At 35.4% G+C, this 27584-nt stretch overlaps 1 protein-coding gene across 1 annotated transcript in view; it reads right to left on the bottom strand.

Moving 5' to 3' along the window:
• Positions 1–900: 900 nt before the first annotated feature.
• Positions 901–27584, bottom strand: part of MEOX2 (mesenchyme homeobox 2) — a 52487-nt gene continuing 25803 nt past the window's right edge. The window contains exons 2-3 of the mRNA XM_065752279.1: positions 12974–13146; positions 901–2166 (exon numbers count right to left, since the gene is read on the bottom strand). Coding sequence (XP_065608351.1) covers positions 1942–2166; positions 12974–13146 — 398 coding nt within the window. The 3' untranslated portion in view covers positions 901–1941. The remainder of the gene's footprint in view (positions 2167–12973; positions 13147–27584) is intronic.

Genomic DNA, 27584 nt, shown 5'->3' with positions numbered 1-27584 from the left:
AAAAACTTTTCCATCTAGCCATCAAATGAAAAATATCAAGTATTTGCAGGTTGTTGGATTACTTCTCCATCCTCACAAACTTTGCAATTTTATATGAAAAAGGCATTTGAAAAAGAACTAAGAAACAAATAACAAAACCCTTTAGTTCCTGGAATCAGTAAAGTGCTCTTAAGTCTTCAAGGACATGAATTACCCATTGTTTAGGTGTATTAAACTAAATTAAATTAAAACTAAACATATTTTAAACTAAAATGATTATGACAACAATTAATGTGCAAGAAAAATCAAACCTCCAGGATTTGGAAAACAGACTCAGATCTCTTGATTGCGTTTAACTTTTATAATGCTCTACTACTCCACATAGCAGAGCTTCAGTGAATGCTCTCATGGACGTCCATGTTTTCCTGCTTGCTTGCTCTTTCACTCTGCATCTTCTATTGCAGAACCCAGTTGAATTCATCCTTTATGTTTTTTGGACAGTTTAATACCTTTCCCCTGAAGAACACTATCAAATAAAGGCATTATGATATAAATGTGCATCCTTTCCTAATATTTATTCATTTCAACACATTTCAACTAGATCCAACAAAATAACCCCTTATATTCACTCTAGATCTGGAAAAATGGTTGAACAGACTCTTGTTGTTTTTGGCTGAAGACATCACTAGCTGCCTAGATGCCTTTTTCCTGCTGAAGGAAAGAGTTTCCCAAATGGATCAAGGTGGAAAGTTTATCCAAGATTAAAAGCCTAAATTTGAAAACTTAGCTTTGTGTTGTTCACAGATGAAGTTCCAAAAGACCCAAAAAAGTCCGAGTTCCTTAGGACTTTTTCAAAATAACACTTTAAGTTTCCTATGAAATCATTGTAGAGAGACCAGAAATATTTAAAAACGGTTATTTATTAAACATTTTTCTTTACAAAGTACAATCAATGGTTTGCATTAAATTTTGAGTTTTGGTGTTTGCCTGTATGTACATAGAAGCTTATAACAGAAACTGTGTCTTATTTTACAAATGGGACACAATACTGAGTTACTTTCATATTTTGATTCCTACCAACATAAGCAGTTGATAATAACTTTCAGCTTACTTCTGTTTTTTAAACTGAAGATGAAGCGACATTTCCACAGTCAGTATTAATTAATGTACTCAGTGATGACAAAGTAGAAGTGAATAATCCTTTCTGGGGTTTCCACTGAGTATGAAAATTTTCTGGCAGGTTACTGGACTATCCTTATGATCCTAAAAATCTTTTTTTTTTGCAGTTATAAGATAAGAAGAATTGAGGAGCTAGGTAAGTTTAATAATACCCTATTAGCAGCAGTTGATAGTAAATGCAACATAACGTTTGTTTTGTCTGTCATACAAGGACGTGTCCTAGCAGACACTTTCTCTACTTGAAAAAAAGTATCTGCATGTATTGTATGTCTTTGGCGAAACAAAACAAAAATAAAGAGACAAAAAGCCATTTATTGTCATGAGTGACTATTGCCATCAGCTAATATGAATGCATTGCTAAAATTAGTGAAGACAGGAAAATGCTGTAAGGTAAATATATACAGAGTTAAAATACATTTCTTATCCACTAGATAGTGATTTTGTGGCACTGTGGTTTTCAGAATATAACGTCTGTTGAGAGCAATGTAATTTTCAGTGCAAGCTAAAGCAAAAATACCTGCCCGCTGTCATAAACATGACAAACAAATCTGGAATGTTCAAAGTAAGTTCATCTTCCACTTCTCCACTCTTGAGGCACCTTTAAGACATGGCACTTACTGTAAACCATCTAAAAATCAAGAAAAGCAGACACAATAAGCCCGAATCTTCCATAACAACTTTAAAAATCACTGCCAGAGTCACTTGCATACGTAAACGATGCCTGTTTAAGGCTTGCCAGCAAAGCATCTTTCCTGAGAACGGAGCTGGGACACTCTTTGTGTATCATAAGTGTGCGTGCTCAGAGCTGTGATCACTGTCATGGCTGTCGTCGTTCGCTAGTGAGTCCCCTGTGTGCTGGAGACCAGCTGCCCCAATACCAGAGAGCTCGGAGGGGAGCAGTGTGCCTTTTTTCACATTCACCAGTTCCTTTTCCCGGGCTGCTGCCCCTTGCTGGCCTCCTTTTACCCGCTTCCACTTCATCCGTCTGTTCTGGAACCAAACTTTTACCTTTGTGGAAAAAAGAAAAAACAAGGAAATAGAGATGGAGTCACTGAAGGTTGATAACCATCTTCCTAGCTGTAGTACAGCCCTGTATTTTTGGTTAGAAGTGCAGCAAGGGCTCCCTGAGCAGCAAGAGACCAAGTCTGGGATGGGATGAGAGCCCTGGGGATGTGAGAATAATGACTGCAGAGGATGGAAAATAGTTACAGCAAGAAGGCTGCGGGCCCAGCTGCAATATGCATCACTGTCATGCCCTCAATGGGAAGACCTCAGAGCCCCTTAGAAAACAGTGGGAAATCAACATGCTCTTGAAAAATGTATTAATGTCATTCCACAGACAGAGAAACAGAGACGCAACTGAACCCACAAGGGACTGGACAGAAGAACCCAGCTGTTGGGTAGCCCAGTGTATGTCCACACCGCTGCTTATAATGTTTTTTTAATTACATTTTAAACAAAGCTAATTACTTTGGAGAGGAACTTCCACTGAAAAATTTTCAGTGCTTTCAGCCTGTTTGGTTCTGACAACTGATGGGTTTTGAGTGGAGCACTGTAGAAGTCTTTCTAATTTGTTGAAGTGCTTGAAAGAGCATTTCTTACAGTCAAAACTTATAGCTTCCCTGTCCATGTTACAAATACATTTAAATGAACCTAGTCGAGTAATCCTTAATTCTACTCCATTTATTCACATTTTTCACACAAATAAACACCCACAAAGGCAGACAGCAAAGCAGTTATAAACCTGAATCAAAATCAGAAAATAATCAAATATTTCAGATAAGAATGGAAAATAAATTAACAGGATGAAAAATTAAAAATGTGTCTGTACATTTGAAGTCACATTAAACCCCAAGATTTTATTCCAGCTGAAACTCATTTCCCCTCCTCCCATTCTCTGTATAGAAATATATGGAAAAAAAAAAAAAAAAGTAAAGCTAAACTATCTGCACAGTTCTAACGTACCAGCTCTGCAAACCACAAGAAGTCTTTTCCAATAGCCAGAAGAAAAAAATAAAAGGGATGTGCATAGCATCTGTCAAATATATTCGACCAGATTAAAGGCTGATTTCAAATCAGCTTATAATACTGTCACTGAAAACATTATTTGTGAATGAAGGGAAGATTGTTGGATTTGATCCATTTAGAGTTAATGTTACTAAAAAATCTGATACATGTGTGTCTATGCAACACATAATATGAGGGTTCCATAGAAAAATAAACGACATCCACAACATTTCCCTTGGAAAAAATGCAAGAAGTCTTGCAACGCCGGTGTATTCTCTGCTGTGCTTAGCAGAATGTGTTTCAGAGTTTTAAAAGAAACAGCAAGGAACAGTCACAGCAGGACATATTGTACAACATGAGTAATAGAGCCACAAGAATGCTGTTTTGCTGAATCTGTCTTATACATCCAGGAAACACTGTAGTGTTTAACCTTTAGTATCACTTTGAATTTTATATTAAAACTTTACTGCAACTGAATTGATAGATGGCATTGTGATTTCTATGTATGTGTGTAGGAAGGAAGAAAGGTATAGCTATTCTTTTTTTTTAATACTCGATGTTCCTGTTAAAGTCAATGAGAGCTGTTAAACTTAGTCACTTGGGAAAGAACAAAATGATTCCAGGTTAGTTAAGAATCTTAAAGTCCAGAACATCCCTTCTTTTAGTCAACTCGTTAGAAGCCAAGCACCTGGTATGTACAGTGAAATGAGAGTAAAGGGGAAGGTATTTGTTGCTGGCTGCTGTGATATTAGGAATTATCGTACTAGGGTCACATATCAGATGTGTCCAAGCAAACAGTCTTCAAAAGGTTACAGCATTAGTACATCACTTACAGCAATGTGGGGGAAGTTAAGATGTCAGTTTGTTTATTTTAGTTTATTTTTAAGACAATGAAGTTTCTCTTGCAAAAGCCATGACTACAGTGGTGAAGGGAAGTATAGTAAATGCAACCACAGGCATAATCCAAACAGCAAAAATCAATAGGCTTTGGGTTCACCCTGGTACAGCAGAATATTTTCATCCTTCTGGAATAATGGCCCATAAAATTTTGTTTCACAAGAAGAAATAACAGCATTAGAGAGAAGTTTTAAAAATCTAAGCAATTCTCAGAATGTTTTTACGTCCTTGAACAAAAACAAAATAATAGTATATACGAAGAGTGGCTTCAAGAAAAATAGAAGGAAAGACATAAAGCTATTAGAGCTCAAAGGAGGGTTATGAAGATGGTAAAGGGTCTAGAGAGGAAAACACATGAGGAGCAGCTGAGGTTGCTAGGCTGGTTCAGCCCAGAGCAGAGCAGGCTGAAGGGAGGTGGCTGCAGATTTCATAGGGAGTGCAGGGGTAAGTGCTGAGCTCTGCTCTCTGGTGACTGCAACAGGACCCAAGGGAACAGCATGGAGCTGTGTCAGAGGAGGGGCAGCTGGGGATTAGGGAAAGGTTCTGTACCAGAGTGTGATGGGCAGTGGGACATACTCCGCAGGCCAACGGTCACAGCCCAAAGTTGCCTGAGTTTAAGAAGTGTTTGGACAACACTCTGAGAAATATTGTTTGAGTTTTGTGTGGTCCTGTGTGTAGCCAGGGTCTTGACTCAATGATCCTCATGTGTCCTTTCCAACATGGGATATTCTATGATTCTTTCAGCGGTAGTATCAGAAGTAAGTGGCACCATCTTCTGGGTAAGGATTGGAAGAGATCAGTCTAGTGAGCTCCTCTTAATTCAGATCACCTAGCTAACTGGTGATAGTTTTAAAAAGAAAGAAAAATTTTAAAAACAGTCTTAGGGTTTTCTTGTTAATGATTTCAAATAATTCACATCTGATTTAGTTAAAGAATATCAAATCAGAAATGTCATTATTTGATATGCTAATGATTATATATGTATAATAAAAATTAATTTCAGTGAAATTTGTTATTAAAAATAGTGTGAGATTATTTTTTCCATCATTTGTTGTGTTAATCTACTGGGGTACTCTTACATAAGAGAATACCTTATACTTTACGTATTCTCTCTCTCTCTCTCCATATATATGTATAAATCCTTATTTCCTCCATTTAAAAATACTGAAATCCACTTCTAACCCAATTCAAAGTACACTATTATCAGTGGGAGTGTTTCCATCAAGTTCAATGAACTCTAGATGAGGCCTCTGATGCTCAAGTGCTAATAATATGAGACAAGTCCTCCCCTTGTTATTTCCTCTGAGGATCAAATTCAGTTATAGGAATTCTGAACTTCCTCTGGAACTGAAAAGTCAGCTATGGCAGGTGTAGTAGTTACTGATAATGTGATCTATCCATATTTTTGTAACGGGAAGGAGGTGAAACAAGCTGTGTGAAGTGCTTCAGAGTATCATTTGTTTCAGTTCGTGGAAAACTGCCTTTCAGATGCACAGATTATTTGAAACTTATAAAACACGTATCAGGACAGAACACTATGAGAAATCATGTGGGAGGGGAGGAAAGAGAGGAGAATATGAGTGAAAAAAAATCAAAGAAATTTTAGAAAGATAAAAAAGGGGGCCTTTTAAGAGGTGAATTTGAAAGCCTTGTAATATTTTTTTCCCAGTGAAATAACTAGTTTGTCCCATTTACAACTTTAACTAAAACTATTACAAACTTGACAGTGTAGGAGTCCTTTTGAACTGCTTTAGTTAGCTTCAGCAGGAGCTGAATGTGCTCACCACCTCCCAGAATCAGGGTCTGATTGCCTATTATTTATTAAAATGTACTCCCTCTTCTCCACCCTCAGACTAGCACAGTGTAACTATATACAGCAAGCATATGTATATATGGAAAACAAAGGAAGTGGAGGGAAATGAATGATATTAAAGATGATGGTAGCATTAACAGCTGTTTCTACATCAGCACTTATAAGCCAGTCTATTGAGCACATCTGCTTACTGGCACGAAAGCACAGCCTCTTTTCCCTTAGTCAACAAGTTGTTTAGCATCTGCATCTCCACATCTGATGATTAGGCTGTTACTTAAGATTTGAGTAAATGATATCACATTGCAGGGCTCCTGATGTACAAGAGAAATGGTTCTGCTGTGACCAACTTATTTTAAAGAGTACTCTGGAGGAATCACAGAATAAGATTCAAAACAAGGGGGCTGATATGGTTATTCTACACTACTAAAGTTATTAATATATACTCAGATATTGATACCTCACAAACCTTAAGTATTAGAAACAAGAGGGCTGTGGCAGTTGAGACTGCTATAAGATACACATATTTTTAAGTATGAAGCTTTGAAGTCAGTATCCCAAATTCCACTTGTTTCATTATGCTTGAACAATGTGTCAGGAAGAACAAATAATTAAGACTTTAAACCATTCTGTCCTAGCTCAGCCACTGTCCTTTTACTGCTATTTTTTTTAAGTCTATCAATTGAATTTTTCTAATGTAGATAAAAATATGAACAACAAAAAATAATCCTGATTTTTCTAATTTAAAAAGGAAAAAAAATACTTCTTGATTATTTTTTTTACTTCAAAAATGTTGCTGTTGTTTTTAGATAGTACATTTATATTGCCCACGTTTTAAAGAAAGTTTAATTCCTGGACTTTCACAGAAATCACTGGTGTTATACAGCTGAAACTTACCTTCTTCACATACACAGAGATAGCATTTTCATAATAACTTATTCAAAACACTTATAAAAGCAAATAGGAATGGAAAAAAAAAGGTATGTTTCTTTTCCTCATCTCATCTATGAAAGAAAATAAAGGTTAGCATCAGAGAATCATAGAGTGATTTGAGATAGAACGGTCCCTCAAAGGTCATCTAGTTCAGCCCTCCATGCCCAGGGAGACCTTCCACTAGATCAGGCTGCAAGAATCAAAACTATTAACCTAAAATTATTTTTACAATTGAAATTATCAATTTAAAATATTTTCAGAAATTAATAAAGATAACATGAGATTTTAAATAGTTTGATACATGGGTAGTTTTATTCAATTGAACTTAATTTTCTTCCTTGTATGATTGAATTCATCTTTTTAATTTATATATTATATATATATATATATAATTTTATATATATATATATTAAGCTTAAAACCAATTTAAATAAATATATCTGGGTATTAAATGTCCTCTTAGTTATTATAAAATTGTATCAAAATATATCAATTGGAGAAAATTAACTTTTCTAAATTAATGAGTGGTACCAAAACCTGATTAAACTTGCTTTAGTCACCTTCTCAGTGATATAAATTACTCAGTGTTACATTACAGAACTTTGCACCAAATATTCATGAGTACTTTGCAGCAGCTGCTGAGAAAAAGGGGAGTTTGGCAGGTGCACAAAGGACAGCTGGAACTTTTGGCACCCAGGAAGGTGTAGGAGGGAGTTCTGGATTTACATTACATAAAAGTCAGTTGAGGTTTGGTTACTGCTTAGGTGATACATTCTCCTTTTTACCTCCCACACTTAAGACAGGGATGGAATAGACATTATATTTCAGAAGAGAGCAGTGATAAAAGTATTTTGTTCTACTTTCAGAAGCAGTCAATTACCTCCCTCTACTCCCTCCAAAGAAATTCTGCCTTCTCCACCAGTGCTCTTCAAAATTACTTTCACTGAGTAATTCAAAGCCTTTCTGCACTAGGTTTCAGAGCTAACACACTTTAAACAAAATAGGACACAATGCATTTCAGGTTGTTTTCTCTTACTGACTTGCTAAGGGATTACTTTTGACAAAATCAGTCTCTCTTCTTTATGCGAAGATAAGACAGGCAAGCTGTGAAGTAACTCCTAGAACTCCCATCTACCTCATCTACCTTACACTCCTGTAACATATATTTTGGGGGATCTGCCTTTATTAAATTCCTTTGAATATATATATTTAAAAAAAAAACTACAAAAGAAACACATGGTGGAAAAATAACTTATGAAGAATGTCTCCTCAAGACAAAATTTACCTTCTCTTTCCATAAACATCGACTTACATGATTTACACGTACAGTACACTATTGAAAGAAAGAAAGAAAGAAAGAAAGAAAGAAAGAAAGAAAGAAAGAAAGAAAGAAAGAAAGAAAGAAAGAAAGAAAGAAAGAAAGAAAGAAAGAAAGAAAGGAAGAAAGAAAGAAAGAAAGAAAGAAAGAAAGAAAGAGAAAGAAAGAAAGAACTTGCATAATTTTATACTCATTTTGCCTGAGTGAACTGAGTGTGAAAGTGAGTACTGGCTCATGACAGCCCTATAGGACTCTGTGGCTATAGAAGTTATTACCCTTGTCCAGGAAACAAGCAACATCACTTGTATTTATTTAAACCAGTTCCACATTTGCCTTCCAAAATAAGCCAATCTTAAGCCTTCTGATGGCAAACTAGCTCAAAATTAACATCTGCTCTGTTTAGCTGGGCATCCCTGAGAAGGAGCTAGTGAAACCAGAAAGGGATTCTACATTTAAAAACAGTAAAAACGATTCTCATGAGGTGATACTATTTCTATATATTATCACATACACTGCTTTATGTCGCTAAGCACTATCATGTTTATCCCCACCCAGAACTCCATGGGGTTTCTCTGCAGGTGTAAGGTCCATTCACAAGGAACAGCTTGAACCACATGGATCTTTGCACATGAAATTTCTTGTTTGGATTCAGTCAATATTGAAAAAATAAATATACTATTTGAAGTTTTGCCATGTACATTCTTTTTCTTTCAAATCAAAATTGTGCACTAGTTATAATTAAGTTTGCTAGTGGCATTCTTTCCTAAGAGAATGAATTGAGTTAGCACAGTGACTCTTACTGCTGGTATTTATATTGCTCAAGACAAACATAAAAGTATTATGGAGTTTTATTTTATTAACGGTGTTACTTCAAATAAAACAAACAATCCAAAAGATTTCAAGCCACACAGGCTTATTATTATAGTGTGTATAGAGAGTGTTTAGCACATGGAAGCTTGGAATCAGCAGCTCCCTTTCAGAGAAGATGTGACAGCACAATCAATCAGTTCAATTTATGAACTCTTTTATGGAGCCCTTCTCTTCACATTGACTCTTAGCTTATCAGTCAAGTTCAGTACCTAAAAAATGGTGTGATTAAATTCCCCTGAGCTCAGTGATGCTGAAAAGGATTTTAATCAAGTAACTTGTGATCCAGGGGAGAAACTTCTTGCATAGGAGAAACGTGTCTCATGGAAAACTTCTTTTAATATTTTCATAGCCAAAACAATTTAATGTTCCAGTATGGGTTACGGCCTCATTGCCCAAGATACTGTATCAACACTGCCTAAAAGCAATTAAATTATGATGCTGCCTGCTTCTTTTTATTGATAGAAAGGAACATTAAAAAAGTTATTCCTTTGTCACTGTTCATGTTGGTACTACATATATGAAAGTCAAAAACAAATGCAAAAGTACATTTTGACAAAAATGTATCCCTTGTCAATGCACAGTCGAAGGTTTTAGGCATTTTATAAATGACTGGTGGCTTCTAAGTGGATATTGGAAATTAAAGTTAAAGAGAAATAAACCTTCTCCTTGCCATCAGCAGAATTTAATCTGACTAGGTGGGATTTTCCATTTATGTTGGCAAACAGAAGCATTACATATTCTGACTGTTTATTCCGGTAACCTTATCTAGCCTGCAGAACTGTAACATTGCTCTTTTGATTAGCTCCATGCAAAAAGATCTTGTGAGGTGGAAAGATCTCCTACTCCTTCTATATTTGGCAAGATCAACTCCATAAAAATGTCCACTTTACCACGCCTCTGATACCCCACTGCAGCTGCTTCCTCTCCTCATCCCACAGTGAGATATTAAAAAGCCTGAATGGAACCTTCTCCAAGTTTATCTGGATGTACAAAAAAGCCAAGAATGCACTTGTCAAGGTTACAAATATCTAGGGAGCTAAGATATTTTTTAGTCTAACTGGCTCTTCAATATATAATAAAATCCTGCCAGCTGAAAATTATTAACTGCTGACTGAGCAGGAATTGTGAATACACTCCACAGGACATGAAGCAGGAATTATAGGTACCTATACTTCTGGAATCCTTGCAATACCATAATAGAGCCATCCTACCACCAGATGCACTTATAATGCTCTCAAAGTGCATTCTTAATATCTAGGAATTTGAGTTACTTATTTCATTTATTTCTCCTGTCTTGTAACTCAGGTTTCCTTTTTAGGGATTAATTCCTTCTCCTGATCCATATGCTGTGTGTTTTTTTCATGACTGTTTTTGTGAGATGGCTTTCCATGAGCCATTTATGTTCGAACTGATTTTGTAAGTTGTTTCAAAAGTCAAACAGATACTTACTTTGATGACTGTAGAAAATTTTAATACCCTTTTATAGCTTTTAATATTATCAGACATACGTTTTTTCTGTAGTTTGATTAAAAGCCAGAAAGGTAATTATGAAGTGTTAGTTGGTCAGAGCCTCTTTTAAGCTGCAGCGTATGGCTGAAATTACCACTATAGTCAGGAGAAAGATAAAGCTTTCTTGAAATAATAGATTCCATGATTTATCTCACAACTTGGGAAATAACTAAAAGTCATAACCCAACAATACTTTCCTCAGATTATTTTTTTGCTCTTCTTCCCTTTGAATAATCTAATGCCTGCCATGAAAGAAGGAAAGAAAAAAAAATGAGAGAAAGTGAGGAAAGTGAGAAAGAGAGATAAAGCAAGAAAAAGAGAGAAAGAAGAAAGAGAGAGAGAAAAGAAAGTGAGAAAGAGAAGAAAGTAAGCAAAGAAAGCAGAACAGAAGAAAGAAAGAACTCTAAAGACAAATATGCTAAATAATTAATTCCATGAGGAGTTAGGTTTGGTCTGAAATCTAGTTTCTGAGGGGATACAGAAGGAGGGAGGGGGGGAGGGGGGGAAGGGGGAAGGGAGGGAGGGATTTCTAGCTGCTTAGTTAATACTCTGAGACAATCTGTGAAGCACAGAAGAATTAGATAATTAGGTAGACTACTTATAATTCTATAGAAATTATCACAGTTACCAGGATAATGCACAGAACTGACATGATGTAGCAACCAGAAAACAAATACACCCGTAACTTAAATGATTTTTCAAAACTAGTCTTACATAGGATGCATTTCCTCCTCAAGACACTATTCAATATTTATCCTTTATAGTATCTTAAATCCTTTTAATCTATCTGCTTCCTGATCAATTCAGTCTTTAAAGGAAAGAATTAAAAAAATATCAGGGGCAATAGCTAAAATCCAGGTCAAATTCACCTCTGTTGAAAATGGGAATATGTTTTCTGAAGTCAGCAGACTACTTCCCAGAAAACTGCATAGCAGATAGTTTTAAAATTTTGTTGATGCTGCTCAGTTTTATACAGACTTGTTACTGAGACAAGAATTCATTCCTTGTCCTCTTAGCTGTCAAAATGAGGTGTAGAATATAATCTAATTGTCTAGGCTTACCTTAGTGAGGGGGATTCAAAAAGAAAAGGGCAGAAAGTTACCAGTTGTTTGAATGCTTTCAAAACAGACATTTCAATAAAGGAAAATGACCCAGTGAAGCCTAGTAACATATTCATGTCAAACAAGAAAGTGCTGGTTTCTCCTTGCCAAGCTGGAAGGAAAAAGATTTGCCTAGAAACCTTCAGAGAAAATGATTCATTCACATGTGTGAGTAAACGAGTTGCCATGTACAGAAAAGGACAGATTCTAACTGAGATATCTACTAATAGAAGATGCTAATGAAGTTCAAAGGAACTGATTTAGTAATTTCTCATATAAGGAGTTCATAAATCATGGTATTATTCTTATCATCAAACATTGTCAGTGCAAATATTTGCACATACAGAATTTCCTCAAATATCTTTCAAATGTTATTACTGTATCAACAGTGTGATCTGATGACTATACACACACATATAGATAGTTATCTCTACTCAGTGTTATTTTAATACTGTCCCTTGAATACACTGTCATCTTACTGACTGTATCTAAAACAATCTCTCAGTCTATCATTGATTCCTGAAGAAAGAATGACTGCTAATGGCTATGCAAAAGACTTTCAAATTCAGTGATAAAACAGTGGATAACATTTCATCAGTTTGATGTTCTTAGGTCCATTATTCTAAATGCCTTTAATAAAATACTTATTTAAAATGCATACATTAGTATAATTACTACTTGAAAGGTAACTTGACCACCCATTCAGTGTGTTGGGATGAGATCCTGAAACACTTCTGTACATATTTAACATGAATATTTCCATTAGAAATCAATGTGACAACATGCACAATGAAACTTGAGCATGTGCAGAAGTGTTTCCCGGCCCAGAGCTTGGGGAGCAGGAAACCAGTAACAGTGATAAGAAATTCCATCATCTCCTCTGCTTTCACAGCATTGGGTAAGATAAAGTGGTTAAAAATGCCTGTATTCCAGTTTTGCTGGTATTCCATTCTTGCTGCCATCTGGAAACAGGATGTTCAGAAATTCTGGACAAATGGCAACTGCATACATTTAATAGACTAAAACAAGATGCTCATATTTGTTGCACGCAGGAAAACTGTCTGCTTGTACATGCAGTACTTGGGTCGTACCACTCTAAACCAAATCAGTGTGGACAGATTAGAAAAGATATGCACCAGTTTAATATATATATTACTTTTGCCTTCGTTTTCCATCTCTGCCTCCATGATGAAGTTGGTAGGTGTCACGCAAAAATAAAAACTACTTGCCTAACGTTGATACAAACATTCAATCTGTTATACTTACATATATGTAAATAATGTACACAAGAACTCTAATTTAAAGAGTACTAACTACTAAACACAACAAATATTGAGCAAGTATTTGAAGTTCATTGTTTTACATCAGTACCTGTCTTTCAGTGAGGTCAAGGTTTACTGCTATTTCGTATCGCCTCAGCCTGGTCAAATAGTTATGATGAGCAAATTCTGCTTCCAGCTCTCTGATCTGCTCCTTGGTGAAAGCTGTCCTTTCCTTCCTGGGTTTACTGTTGACCTCTGACTTGTAGTTTCCTTCTTGGGAATCTGGAAAAAAAAACAACACACTGAAGTATTGGAATTGTGCAGCTAAATAGGAGGCAACTTCAAATTTAACAACACATCTGCCTTCTGCATAAGTAAAATTCTTCAAACTTTCTTCTTTCAGAAACACACACTTATCTTCATACCTATGGATCCTTCCCTGATAGAAATGAGCTGCTACTTCCATCCATGCACGTCAAACATTTGCTCTAAAACCTCTCAGTGTTTCATTTCCGTAATGGTTCTCTATAGATTTTCTGCAAAGCTTCAACTCTTTACATTTTTGGCAACTCTCAGTGCATCCAAACACTGCAGGATGTATATCTTCTGATCATTGTTTTAATGAGCAATATTCAAGAACTGTTCTCTTCATTATTTCTCTTAAGCTCAAGCATTTTAAAGAATGCACTTTAAGGTTTACGTTTGCAGTGAAAAGAAACAGACAATTCATAAGAAATTCAACAAATATCAGAAAGAAAACAGCAAGCATATCCCATGTGATAATGGGGATCCTCTCCTACTCAAGCCAAGGTGCAGGTAAAGAAGCTGTGCCATGGCTGGTATCAGTATAGGAAATCTCTTATTGCTACAGCTGATCACCCAAAGTATACTTTTGGTGATAGTTAAAGGAGCTTTACACAAAGTTTCACAACCACCCTCCAAGTTCTTCAGCAGGAGGTACATTAGGTCCTGAGCCAAATTACTGAAATCAGTGATAGTCATTCCAGGACTATCAGTAAAGACTGTTTAAATAAATGAGATAAAAGAGTGGGAAGAGAGAAAGAAAGAAAAGTGTGTGTGTGTGGAGGGAGAGAGAGATGAAAGAAAGAAAAGAAAGAAAAGAGAAAGAAAGAAAGAAAAAGAAGAAAGAAAGAAAGAAAGAAAGAAAGAAAGAAAGAAAGAAAGAAAGAAAGAAAGAGAGAGAGAGAGAGAGAGAGAGAGAGAGAGAGAAGAGGAAGAAGAAAGAGAGAAAGAGAGAAAGAGAGAAAGAGAGAAAGAGAGAGAAGAGAGAGAAAGAGAGAAAGAGAGAAAGAGAGAAAGAGAGGAGAAGAGAAGAGAAAGAGAGAAAGAGAGAAAGAGTAGGGAAAGAGAGAAAGAGGAGAAAGAGAGAAAGAGAGAAAGAGAGAAAGAGAGAGAAGAGAGAAAGAGAGAAAGAGAGAAGAAAGAAAGAAAGAAAGAAGAAGAAAGAAAGAAAGAAAGAAAAGAAAGAAAGAAAGAAAGAAAGAAAGAAAGAAAGAAAGAAAGAAAGAAAGAAAGAAAGAGAAAGAGAAAGAAAGAAGGAAAGAAAGAAAGAAGGAAAGAAAGAAGGAAAGAAAGAAGGAAAGAAAGAAGGAAAGAAAGAAGGAAAGAAAGAAGGAAAGAAAGGAAGGAAAGAAAGAAGGAAGAAAGAAGGAAAAGAAAGAAGGAAAGAAAGAAGGAAAGAAAAAGAAAGAGAAAGAGAAGAGAGAAAAAAGAAAAAAAAGAGAAGAAAAAGAAAAAAGAAAAAAGAAAAAAGAAAAAGAAAAAGAAAAAGAAAAAGAAAAAGAAAAAGAAAAAGAAAAAGAAAAAGAAAAAGAAAAAGAAAAAGAAAAAGAAAAAGAAAAAGAAAAAGAAAAAGAAAAAGAAAAAGAAAAAGAAAAAGAAAAAGAAAAAGAAAAAGAAAAAGAAGAAGAAAAAGAAAAAGAAAGGACAACAAAAGTAAGAAGGAAAGGAAGAAAGGAAGGAGAAAATGAAGGAAGAAAGGAAGGAAGGAGAAAACAAAGAAAGGAAGAAAGAAAGCAGAGTGAAGAAAAAAAACAGGACCAGACATTTATAAGTTTGGGAATGATACAACACCTATAAATCCAAAATTAGCACGAGAACAGTAGGCGTATCGTTAGTCAAATTCTGGCTTCATGAACCATCTTAAAAATGTCACAGATAAATTCACACTTCAGCTGCTTATTTAAATAGAAACCTGCATCACCATCCAAATGAACAGACCCATAAGAAATCACTCCCTGCAACTCCATTTCAAATGAATCATCAACGTGCCTGAGATAGTCCAACTGGCCTGTGAGTCTGGTTTCAAAACTACAGGCATCTATATTGTGTAAAGTTGTAAAGATAAAGGTATTTTATAATAATTTCACTTTTTGTCAGTTACTCTGTAGTGTAGAAGAGAACTGGCTTTTTTTTGGTCAAATAAATTGTTGATATATGACTCATTGCTAAAGTTATTAGTTTATATTTTACAGCTGATAGTTTCAAATCACCTAGCTTCTTAATTTGTGCTGACATGACACAGAACTTTTTTCAAACATGTGGTGTACTGTTGATGCATATACTGAGTGCATACACCAGTGGCTGTGTGGGTACGGGAGCTGTTCAGCCCTAGCAGCAGCTGGGCTTCTCTAGGAAAGACCCTGCTATAAGGCATACCCATTGGGTACAGCATGAAGCCAAGGTCTGTTATCTAGATTTATTAAAGAATTCTTGTCATTTCAAAATCACCTCAAGCCAAGATCGCCATTCTTCCTTTATACTAGTTAGCTATACAATCTTCTGTACTTCATTTTCCACTTGTAACAATATGCACATAGCTTTTATTCCCAAAAATTTCCTCTTCTCCCACCTCATCATGGGCCTATATTGGTCCAAATACGATTAAGATGACTAGACCTTACATACTTAATATTCTTATTTCAGCTTTCCACTGAGGAGAGAGATCTGAACCATTTAATTTAGCATTCTGACTTCCTGTTCCTTATACCAACAGTTTTGTACATTTGAAAGCAGATGGATCAGCATGTTGCTTGCCTACAGTATGACATGGGAATATACTTCATGCAAGTCATAGCTAAAATCCTCTTAGCACCTTTTGTAAACCTGTAACAAAGATCCATGGACCACCATTTTCCACGTTAAAGATTCTGACCTTAAAAGTAATACATCTACAGGTGACAATTGAAATTTCATTACTGCAAATAAAGACATAAGCCACTAAATGCAACAGAACTTGCGGTTAAAGGTTTAAGTACTTGTTAACTGCTGCTGTGGTTAATAGTCAAAGGTAAGTATCCATTCAAGTGTCAATGAAGAGTATCTTCATCTCTGTAAGTGAATGAAACAAATAGTTTTTCTTCAAGTGAAGGGTTCTGTGAGGAAACCAGAATTAATATTCAGCCAGAAATACTCTACAAAACAAACTAAAACTAAACTAATACCCAAAGGTCACACTTATAGTTAGTTCTGTGTTCTCAATTTATAAATGACATTAGAATCTAAATTCCAGGTTCCTGGAATGCTGATGTAAGGAAAAGGAAATGCAACTGCAACAGTAGCATTTGTCCTTCATGTTAGCCAGCACAGAGAATTCAGCAGTACTCACGACAACAGCCCACACAGACCCTTATACAGACCCTGAATATAAGCATGCATGGACACCTGATTATTCAGACATTCCTGCCATTGCTGGTTGCTACCTTTAAGTAAATGACAGGTTGAAAATGCTTGGCAGCTGCAGTGTGATTTCATCAGCAGACTGACAGTGGCAAAGTTTCAATTTTTTTTCTTTTTGATGCATGCCACAGAATGCATTTGCCTTGCTTTTTGCTAGGCAGACCCTAGCCTATGTGCCAGAAATTTATTCTGCACAGAAATGGCTAAATCATTTCCCACTTTGTCACACACACCTGTCTGGGTTGCCATAGCCTACTACAGAGTTCCTTATTCTTCATGGGACAGGCAGGTCAAACAAACCATTTGTATTTTTGAAAAGAGTGTGCACCTACTTACCTTCCCTTAACAACAAAGTTTTCATATCTGTATTACTTTAGTGTGTTGGTCTGTAGTATCTTCAAACTCCAACAGGCAAACAGTGCCAAGGCCATTACTGCTACTAACAGCCTTCATAGCTTAAGGGTGCTAACAATTTTTTTCAGGTGACAGAAGTGCAAGGTTAGCTCTTCAAGCTCATTGCTGTAGACAATTTGAGACATCATAAAATACACGGAAGAGCTCAGTTATGAACTAATATATTTTTTCTATTGTTCAGTGTTCATATTTACCTCTTTGACACACCATAAATGCTAAGAATTTAGGATAATTTTATAATTCATCTCAAATTTAGAAATCATGAGTCTCATCAACTACACTTGTTGACCGTATCTTTACTAAATCATACTTTTATAAGAAATACATCCATACTTTCCAGAGAAACTTGCAGCAGTCAAGATACTCTAAAATAAACATGTCATATTAAAAGTGGGAGAGATACACAGAAACCTGAGACAGAGGTCACCTCCCTCTTTCTCAGTACTGAGGTCCATGCAACAGAAGGACTGCCATCTTTGAGAATCTGTTTTAGCAAAGTTCTAGCTAGTAAGACAATGGTATTTTGTTTAATGCATTTGAGATATTTAAATATATATATAAAAAGAGCCTTAGGTGGGTGTCAGTTAGGTGAATGACAGTTTTGAACTCTTGCTGTCATTTGATTTTCTTTCCCCTAGTGCCACTGTGGTTCATACGCAGATTTCTTTTTATTTCCCACTGACATAGTGCAAGACGGAATACTAAAAATATTAGTGTATCTAGAAATATTAACACCTTAAATTGCTGTTCTACCTTTCAGAGCCCTAAACAAAGGTTTTATGATTGCTTCTTTTTAACAGTCTGTGTCAAATCAGGACTGGGAGCTTCCATTTCTTCCTGACATTTGGGTCCTTGCTCGCATCACCTGACTAGTTTTTCTTCGGTGGAAAATGGGTGGGAGACTTGGAAGAGATTTTTGGCAGAACTAATGTCAGCTTACATCTGTTCTGCAGCTGTTGCAACTAAAGCAAAGAAAAAAGTCCCAGAAATCTTAGTTTTCTTCTACTGGCTACATCTTATGCCAAATAGTAGGTGTAGAGCCTGAGAACAAAGCCTACGGGGATCTAAGTTACAGTCCTTGCCTCTCAAAAGCAACACATAAAATATATGCAGATGGTACAAACCACATGATGAAACATATATCAATCAATGTTGTCTGTCTTCTGCCTTCTCCCAGATGAATTCTGGCAATCTCTTAGAAGACAGAGCTTACATGCAGGTATTAGTACCTTATCAGTCTCTCTTTGCAAACCTTTGTTCTTTGGTTGTCATATAATGTAGGCTGTCAAATGCTGCTTCAAGGGGGCAGGTCATACCTCTTTCACATAATTGTTCTTATTAGTTTCCAAAATCTCTTTAATGTCTCCTGGATATTAAAAATGTTTGTTGGTAGCTGACACAGAAAGTACTATCTAAAAAGATATTAAAAGTTAAAAATGATTGTATAAAAGACAAAAGGATATCAGAAACTCAGATTCTTACTAAGCTTAATATTAGCTCAAAAATTATATATATATATATACTTATCCTACTGTACTCTTAAGGAATAAATTATATTAATCCCAACATTTATACTGTCTCATCAGAGTTCCTGTTTCCTTTGTTGTGCATCACTGAGAGATAAAGCATACTAAACAAGCACAGCATACAAGTGTGTATAAGTGTGGAATTGGTCATTTCAGCAATTTTGCTTTTGATACATGCCTAGGGGAAAGAAAAAAAAAAAAAAAAGCCTGCTCACAGAATAGGTAAAAAATACCAAACAATAATACACCAGTGATATGAGGATCTGCTGCTGAGTTTGCTCAGAATCAGACATAAAATGTGTCTGCTATTTTTTTCTTATACTAGTTCAAACACCTTCTGTCCTCAGACAGAAATTAACTTTCTGTTAATATTTGTAATGTAAGATCACAGACAAGACTTTTCAGAAAAAGAGCAGTGGCAACAAACATTAATAATTTGTGACAGAATTTCACCCCTAGAACTATTATCCATTGTCCAGTCTCAAACTTTTCTCACATTTTCCAACAATAATCAATTCCAATATCACTATAAATGTGTAGACAAGATGGATAAATTAAATGTTCTTAATTGTATACCTTACTAAAAATCATATTCAGGTGTTTGCCACAGATGACTACTAGATGGTATTTTACTTTTAAATGAAATGATCTATAGAAAAAAGTCAATGTGAAAAATGTCTCTACTGAGTAGATCAATACATCTGAGAGCATTTCTTTGAAACTTAAGTCCTCTGCATTCGTTTAAATCACTAACATAAATAAATGCTTTTGAGCTCATAAACATCAACGAGATACCATAATGGCACTTAATTAAATGCCAAAGCCTTTTTTGTTTTAACCTTCAAGATATCTGCAATATAAAATTAGGACAAAATAATATTATCTGGGCAATAATCTAGCAAAATATCATTAATCTGACATACATTGATGAAGAAGCAACTCTGCACTGCTACGTTTGCAAAGGAATGTTAAGAAAGAAAGAAAAAATATAGTTTTTTAATTGGTATGAAAATACATGTTGGTATACAGCTGAATTGCCTGACCTGATTGTTTCTGATACTTTATAGTTAACCATATTTTCTGGCAAAATGAAATAGTTCACACAGACACGATTAAGAGTTGGCATAAAGTTCTCCATATGGTTCCTATTCTTTTGCCCACAACTACATGTGAGAACAAGATTTACCCAGAAATGGTCAGTTTCAAACATTTTTTACATTTAATAGAAAATGCTAAGCAGTTTTTCCATTACATTTATTTTTCATGATTTTCAACTCAGAGTAGCTCAGACTTCATACATAAACTTACTCGGTGTTTTAAACATTGCTCGTTGCTTTCCAGCATCCCTTAATGTTTTTGTTCAGTTAGAAATGCAGTTCCAAATCACTGAATATTGTCAATTTGTCAATCTGTGGCTGCAATTCACTAAATGTGTTTAGAGAAGCTCCTCTGAAAACTGGAACAAACAGCATCTTCATTTCCATAATTCATAACACAGCCTGTGCAAATGGCCCAGTAGCACAAATACGATGTCAAAATGACATTAAATCTTTTCATTCTAATGAAAGCACATTTTTGTTTGCTTATTGAGTTAATTCATTTTAACCCAATATGTGACAACTTTCAATTTTAAACAGCTTTATATACACTCCCTAGAAAAAATCACTGAGGTGGCACGGCAAGATCTGTGAATATTCTGAAACACACTATATACTATCCTAAAACATTGCCTACTCATTGTTGCTGCCATCTTTTTGTTGTTGTTGTTGTTGTTATTACAGCCTTCTGAAACTACAAGTCCAGGAATTATACTACAGTACTGGAAGCAGTGATTCGTAATACTGTGACAGCTAATGCTGTTGAGTTTTGAAGATAACTATGCCGGAAAGTATGTTTCTGCATATTGTGATTTTTATCACTATATAGCTTATACAATTCATTTTTTATTCAAACCTTGCAAAATGGAAGCCACTGCAGATCTTCATATGGAAAATAATTTGCATAATTACAGCTTATGTTAGTATGAAAGACTTGAAGTATATTAAGAAACAACAAAACCTAAAAATTTGTTTAGAATTTCAACCGTTTTTCCTTTACAGAAACCTGACAGTATGCATTTAAATTGGATTTTGTCTAGTTGGCCTTCAAGTCCTATTCAGAGTTGTGGAGACACATCTCTTACTTGCAGCATTGGATACACATGGAAATTGTGTCTATTTACAGAATCATTTCTTTAGTTAGCTTTCTTGCAGAAGAGTTTCATTAATGAAGGTAGGAGATGCCACCGCCATTCTACTCACAGATTAGCAGTGAGACTTTCTGAGTAAGAGTTGAGTTACAAAAACAAAACAGGAAATTTTCCACACAGATTTTTCTTATGAGAAAGACATATAAGTAGAGAAAATGGTAGTTGAGATAGGAGCTTATGAAATCTTCCTTCTCTTGTGTCTCACTTCCTAGACATCTCCCACAGAGGTTCTTTCCTACTCAAAGAAGCACAATAAAAGTGAAGAGAGATTAAGCCCACCCCAAACACAGTGCATGCCTCAGTCACCAGCAATGGTCTGATCAAAGCTTTTCCCTTGACAAGCAGCTGTACCTCTTGTAAAGTAAGCATTATAATACTCCTCTGGGCCCTACTTTATTGTATAAAAATACTTAGGAAAACAGATTTTTCCTGTAAAGATGATACATGAAAGATCTAAAGCACTACAAACTGGAGGAAAGTGTTCGCTTAAGACAAAAGAATATAAAACACAGAGTACTTATTTGGATAATTACCTCTCAACAGTCTTATCTCCCAAAAACACCGAGTTACAGTTTACATTTTAGCTTTATGAAGCAGGGAGAGCTCTGTGCCCCTAAAAATGCTGGAGCAGCTATCAATGTTCTGGAGTTCATGTTTAACAAAGAACCATTTGTAATTTCTGTCTGAGAAAAGACAACAACAACAACAACACTAAAATGCTTAAACAATAAAGAATGAAATCATTTTACCAGTGAGCTTTTTGCAGGGATGCTTTCTTATAAGTATGTGTATAACATATCTCTTCATCAAAATATAGATCGTTGTCCCACATTGTATGAATTTCCTTGTGAGAAAATAATACTTTGCTTAAGACATTAAGCAATAGTGTAGATAAGGCTAATGAATGGAAAAATAAGTTGCAAGACCAGCCACTAAGACATATACACAGACAGTATATATCTTGCATGTGCTGTTTGGAATCAAAATATCACACAAATAGTTATTCTGTACCGAGATAGGCAGACACTCTTACTATTAAGAATCCAAAGTACAGTAGAAAAGGGAACATATGGGAACAATGCATTTCAGAAATCTTCTTTCTAAATTAATTTATGTATATAAATGGTCATTAGTTTTACATGTTTTCAAATCTACCTTTATAGTCTTTTGCATTTAATGCAGCAAGTTCCACAGCAAGACCAGGATGTCTGCTTCCCAAATGGTGGTCAGCTCTTACTAATGATTCTATTGCTTAGAAATTCAGACATTCATGACGGTATTCTTGACATCAGTAAGTAATATTTCCACTGAGATGGTGTAAACTTAGTTATTCCTAATAAAGATTTCAGTTGTTTACTTTTCAGATACCACTACAATAAATCTCCATTATGAATTTCCAAGTATCATTCCAATTAAAAATCATTGTTGTGTTTTATCCATAGGCAAATAGACTTTACTTTTTTACTGTAGTAACTATAGTCACCTTACCCAAAGTTTGCTGAAATCAAGGTGTAATTTCCAGATTTCACTAAGCATAAAGTCTGATGCTCTTCCCTGCTTAGATATATAGATGTTGTATAAAAATAATGTAATTCCCCACACATTAGATATTTATAATATACTGGTAGTCTTGTCATAGACCACACTGTGACACAGCATGTATCTTCCCTGGAGTGAATGGTACAGAACTGAGTGTGCCACCTAGGACAACTTGTAAATATAAGACAAGTTATTTCCCAGTTTACAGTGGAGGAAGGCTTGTTGCAAGACCAAGAATTTCAGCTGAATTGGTTCTCCACCTCAATGATGTCCGAGCTAATTTTAATCCACTGTATATTCCAGCTTACTTTGTGTATGATCATGAGAAGTATTAAGTTGAATAAATAAAGATATTTTCTTAGCCTCCTATGTGTAGATTCTCTCAAATAATATGCAAAACTTAAAAGTCAAAATCATATTGACATAAGTTGGCTTTTTTGAAAATTTTATTGAGAATGCATGAGTTCCTGAACAAAACCAAAACCAAAAAATCTTGCACATAAGCCAGAAAATCCAAGCTTTTCATTTTCCATATTTAGTAATAAAAGTTGAAAAACATACAATATTTTAATATAATTGGAATTTCTTTATGGCTCTGTATTGCTTCTCCCACCCATAGTTCCAGAGAAGGTCTTCAGAATACACAAAGGTAAATATTTGGGGCAATATTGGTGGTAGGTGGACAGTTGAACTAGATCATCTAGAGATCTTTTACAACTTTAATGATCCTATGAATCTGTGAAAATATAAATGGATACCAACAATTCTAATTTAACTCTTTCTAAGAGTTATTTTACTGCTATAGGAAAAAGGAAGCCATTTAACAGTGGTATTTTTCAGTGCAATTCTTCCATGTGTATTACACAGGCTGTATTTTTTTTTCCATTCATCATGGAACAGATTTCTCGGGGACTCCTTAATGATGTAATGAAAATTTTATATATGTTGAGCATGTGACAGAAAGAAACAGTGTCTGGAGCAGATCTAACATCCAATATTTCTACTTAATCCTATGTTAGCACAATTTTTCTCCTTTTTTTCTGCCTCAAGTGTTTTTTCCCTTTTAAAACACTGTTCTTCCAGAACACACTTAACCAGACACTGCAATGTCTACAGCAGTTCACAGAATTGCAGGATCACAAATCACCATCCATCTCAGTCTGGAGATGGATGTAAGTGTCCTAGCCCTCACAAGCAATTACATACCATCATTCTCTGAGTTATCAGCTCAGAGATGGCTCAGCTATACATGGCTCAGTTCATGCAGCTCAAGAGCATCCAGCACGAGTCAGAAAAGTAACCCCTGCCTGGTTATTTAAGAAATATCGGAGATTTCTGTGCAAATGCATATGCCTACATATGTTTTAGTGACACATTTTGTAAATCCCTCAGAAAGCATTAAAATGAAGCCAAGAGTCCAGCTGTGCCTATAACATACCTCAGTAGATATCCAGACATATTTAAAGAGAGAAAAACACACACTCTCATACCAACTAGGGATACTGTTATGGGTGTATTCTACGATTTCATTCACAGTTTACTTTACAACATTGTTCTGAAGTATAACATTAACTATAAAAATGGAAAAACAGTGGAAAGTACTTTCCCACATGCAATTAAATGGAATTACCTGTCTTTCAAGGGAAACTAAAATACTAAGGGTTAAAAAATAAAAGTTTTTTCAGATGTTTAAACTATACTACTGGCTTTCAGGCCAACCATGAAATTTTTCATTTCTCACATATTACTATCCATTAGTATTAGTCAGAAAACCTTCTAATGACTATTTTTGAAGTCCTGATTATCAGCTGCTTTTGACTTACAGGTTTTCCTAGGGAGAGGAAGGGGGAGAGAGAGGGAGAGGGAGAGGAGGAATCCTTTAAAGCCCAATTATTAGACCACAAGTTCACAGTATGTTAATCAAATCAGAGGGTCATTTTGTCTCCAGCTTCAATTCCAACTCCTTTTCAGCAATGGAAAGTCTTTCTGTGGTCATTATACTAACTCAAAAGTAGAAACTATTATTTTCCAAAATAAGAGAGACCATTTGGCACACAAGTGTTAAATAGTATGTCCTGATTCTTCCATCATTCATCTCATACGACTTACTGCATCTAAGCTGGAGAGGAAAGGCTCTTCTGGTAATGTGCTAGTGAAATAGTCTGACAGTGCATGTCAAAGCATAGTAAATCCTATGTAAGTTTTACAATCCTAGACAGTGTTTGTTCTATTCTTTTAAACAAAGTTGATTTTAAATACCTATCTCTATTGGGTAAGTATAATTATAATTGAAGATACAGGCTGAGTAAGTATAACTTCTTTCTCAGTCCTAAAAGTTGTAAAACTGGAAATCCAAAGATTATTTAATTCTTCTGTAAAACAAGCTACATCAGTCTCCATATTCTGGGATTTTGACATCCCAGCAGATATCCCAGTAACCAGCAACTAAAAGTCTGGACTTTGCACAACAGCACATGTTGCATTTGCCACTGCCAATGGGGTGAAGAAGGGGAGGCAGAAAAGCCCCTCCTCTGGACCTCAAAAAAAAAAAAAAGCCTCCTGAATTCTGTTTTGGCAGCTTGGAAAAAGAGTATGTAGCAGCTCTGAAATGGCACAAATTCAAAGGATATATTAAGAAGTGGAATAAAGGCCTGCAGCTTTCCAACAAAATGAGTTATAGCAGTTCAACATGAGTTCTGGGGTGTTATTCTACTCAACATAAAACTTCATTCCATCTAATTTTAAACTACTCAGTCACCGAGTTTCCGCTCAATTAAATAAGATAATTGGACATTATATTATTTTTATCTAAGGTATCTTACTTTAAAATTGCACAGCTTAGTGCTAAGAAAGGAGCTTTTCCAATCTCTTTTATCCATTGATAGCCTCCAGAATATGGGCCTCTCGCATTCCTGAACAGAATTTTGAGACAAAGGGGAAGTCTATGACTGAGGGACAGCATAGCCATCCTTGTGATATATCAGCTGGGAATTTCTATTGATATAAAACAAAAACTGAACTCTCCATATTGTGACAAAGCGTCATGAAGAGGAGGGAAAGTTAAGTGATGAATAACCTCATTCCCTCTACTCCCTGCTATTCCCTTGGAAGCTACTCAGTAACAAAGTACTTCTAGGACTTGTCTGCTTGTTGCCTGATTACTTAAGAAGTCCAACTAGGCTGCCTTGCATCTTCCTCCATTTCTGCAGTCCCTAGTGGCTCCAGTAAGTAGAATAAATGTCACCAGGGGCTTGCTTTTAATTTAGATGCTGGACTGAGCATGCTCCACTACAGCACAGTCGTGTAAAGTGGTACTTGATGAGAAACTGCACTGGGTTGTTTTACACTGTTGTAATGTATTTCCAGGGGATTTATAGGCCTTTGCGACACTGAAACATAGATCAACAATTTCTTCTGCAGATGTAAACATGGATCCGAGTAAACAGTTAATTTATGGTGGTGTCACAGCATTTGGCGGATGTTCCTGGTTATAAACAAGCTTTCTCCCACTTTCTAAACAAAAACAAAAACTGGATATTGACTTGTGCTATCATCCAAAGTGCTAGCTTTCTTCTTAAATAAAATTGGACCTAATTCACACATCTGAAGTAGAATTCAAAAGCAAAGACTTTAAAATGTTGGTCTATTAGAATTATGACTATGTTATGCTTATATAAAAGATAAAAATGAATAACATTCTGATGTATGTGATGTTTTTATGCAGTACTGCCTTGTTTCCATTAGAAAGTAAAGAGACAGCTACCGTTTTATTGAAGAAACTGATGGAAAATCCTCATTACTATATAAACAGTGGTTTAGACATAAAAAGTGTTTATGCATTTGTGCATTTAGCTGAACACTAAGCTTTATCTAAACACAATTTAGTGCCTTCCTACTCCCATATATTTTCACTTTCTTTTTGAAAGCAGGAAATCTGTATCTTCTCATGCCTCAAAATGCAGAACAGAAAGAAAAAAAAAGTAGAGGAGTGGGGGAAGCTTATAATTTGTTTTACCTAACTCACTGGAGAACCTCAGTGTATCACTCCTGTTGTAATTTCTCTTTAAATTCTTTTCTTCAACTTTTTTTTTAACCTTATTTCCAAAGCAGACTTTGGTCTACCATTATCATAAAAGACATCATTGTTTACTTCATCTAACTATTCTATATAGGGATTTAAATCTTTTGCTTATTTGGTGTTCTGGCACTCAGCTGTTTATCCAGACCTAAAGCTAAAGAAGAAAATGCCATAGTCATGCAATTATAACAGGATGTTCTCATTTTAGTTCCCTTAGCTTTTAAGTCACATCAATAAAAATTCATACATAAACCAGTTTTTTCAATGATGTCTTCTACTTCTGGTTCCACAGATTTCACCTCTTTCAAGTTGATCTAGTCTCTTCAAAGTCTCAATACCAGCCCCTTCTCTCTTCACTCACTTCCATGAAATGAGCCCTTCAACCCCTTCAAAGGATAAAACTTGTCTTGCCGTTAACTCTCATGCAGTTCACCCTTTCATTTTATCGGCAAAACGAGTAGTTATGACAAAGCTACAAACAAAAAAAAAAACACTGATCTTTCCTTTTTGGATTGCACTAGTGGTGATAAGTAATTCAGACTACACATCATCCTTCAACATATTAATGAGCATTAATTCACATGTACAGTAAATGCAAGATAAATATGGATTGTACAGATGGCCTTTTAAGCAGATAGGAACAAATTCTGATTTATTTTGTTTGAACTTGAACTGAGATAATTGAAGCCTATTTTTGTCTGTTTGCTCCTCACTTAATTCATCATTACCTCTCAGAGAAGGGACACTATCAGGGCAGTAATGCATGGACTTACCAAATCTTCAAAGGTAACAAATAAATACATTTATATAATACTACTTGAAAAAGTCTAAATTTTAATCAACCACTGAGGAATACCTATCTTGGGCAGGTAGGCTAATTCCCTAACTAAGATGACATTTATTTGCTTCAAAAAATTTGGAAAGCCCGGAAGATCTTTCCTTGAATGAAAACATGTACTCAAAATGGAAAAGGATGGAGAAGCATCCAAACTCATTATTCTTCAATATTAGAGCAGAAGTACTACTTCAAGGGCCCTTGTTATTATTATTATATATTCTTACAAATGAAACTCTACACCCCCAAGAGCTAATACTGCATCAAATACACTGTACATCACTTCTTTGTTGCACTGAAAAGTGTTTTGCTCACTGCATATCAGCAATCGCCATCATTGGTATTACAACAAAGCAGATTTTAAGGCAAGGCTGAGCAAAA

This window comes from Cyrtonyx montezumae, unplaced genomic scaffold (genome assembly GCF_038088225.1).
Source record: "Cyrtonyx montezumae isolate F1298 unplaced genomic scaffold, pur_monq_1.0 scaffold_8, whole genome shotgun sequence".
Lineage (NCBI taxonomy): Eukaryota > Metazoa > Chordata > Aves > Galliformes > Odontophoridae > Cyrtonyx > Cyrtonyx montezumae.
The sequence above is the reverse complement of the archived record's forward strand: the minus strand, read 5'-3'. Positions and strand labels throughout refer to the sequence as shown.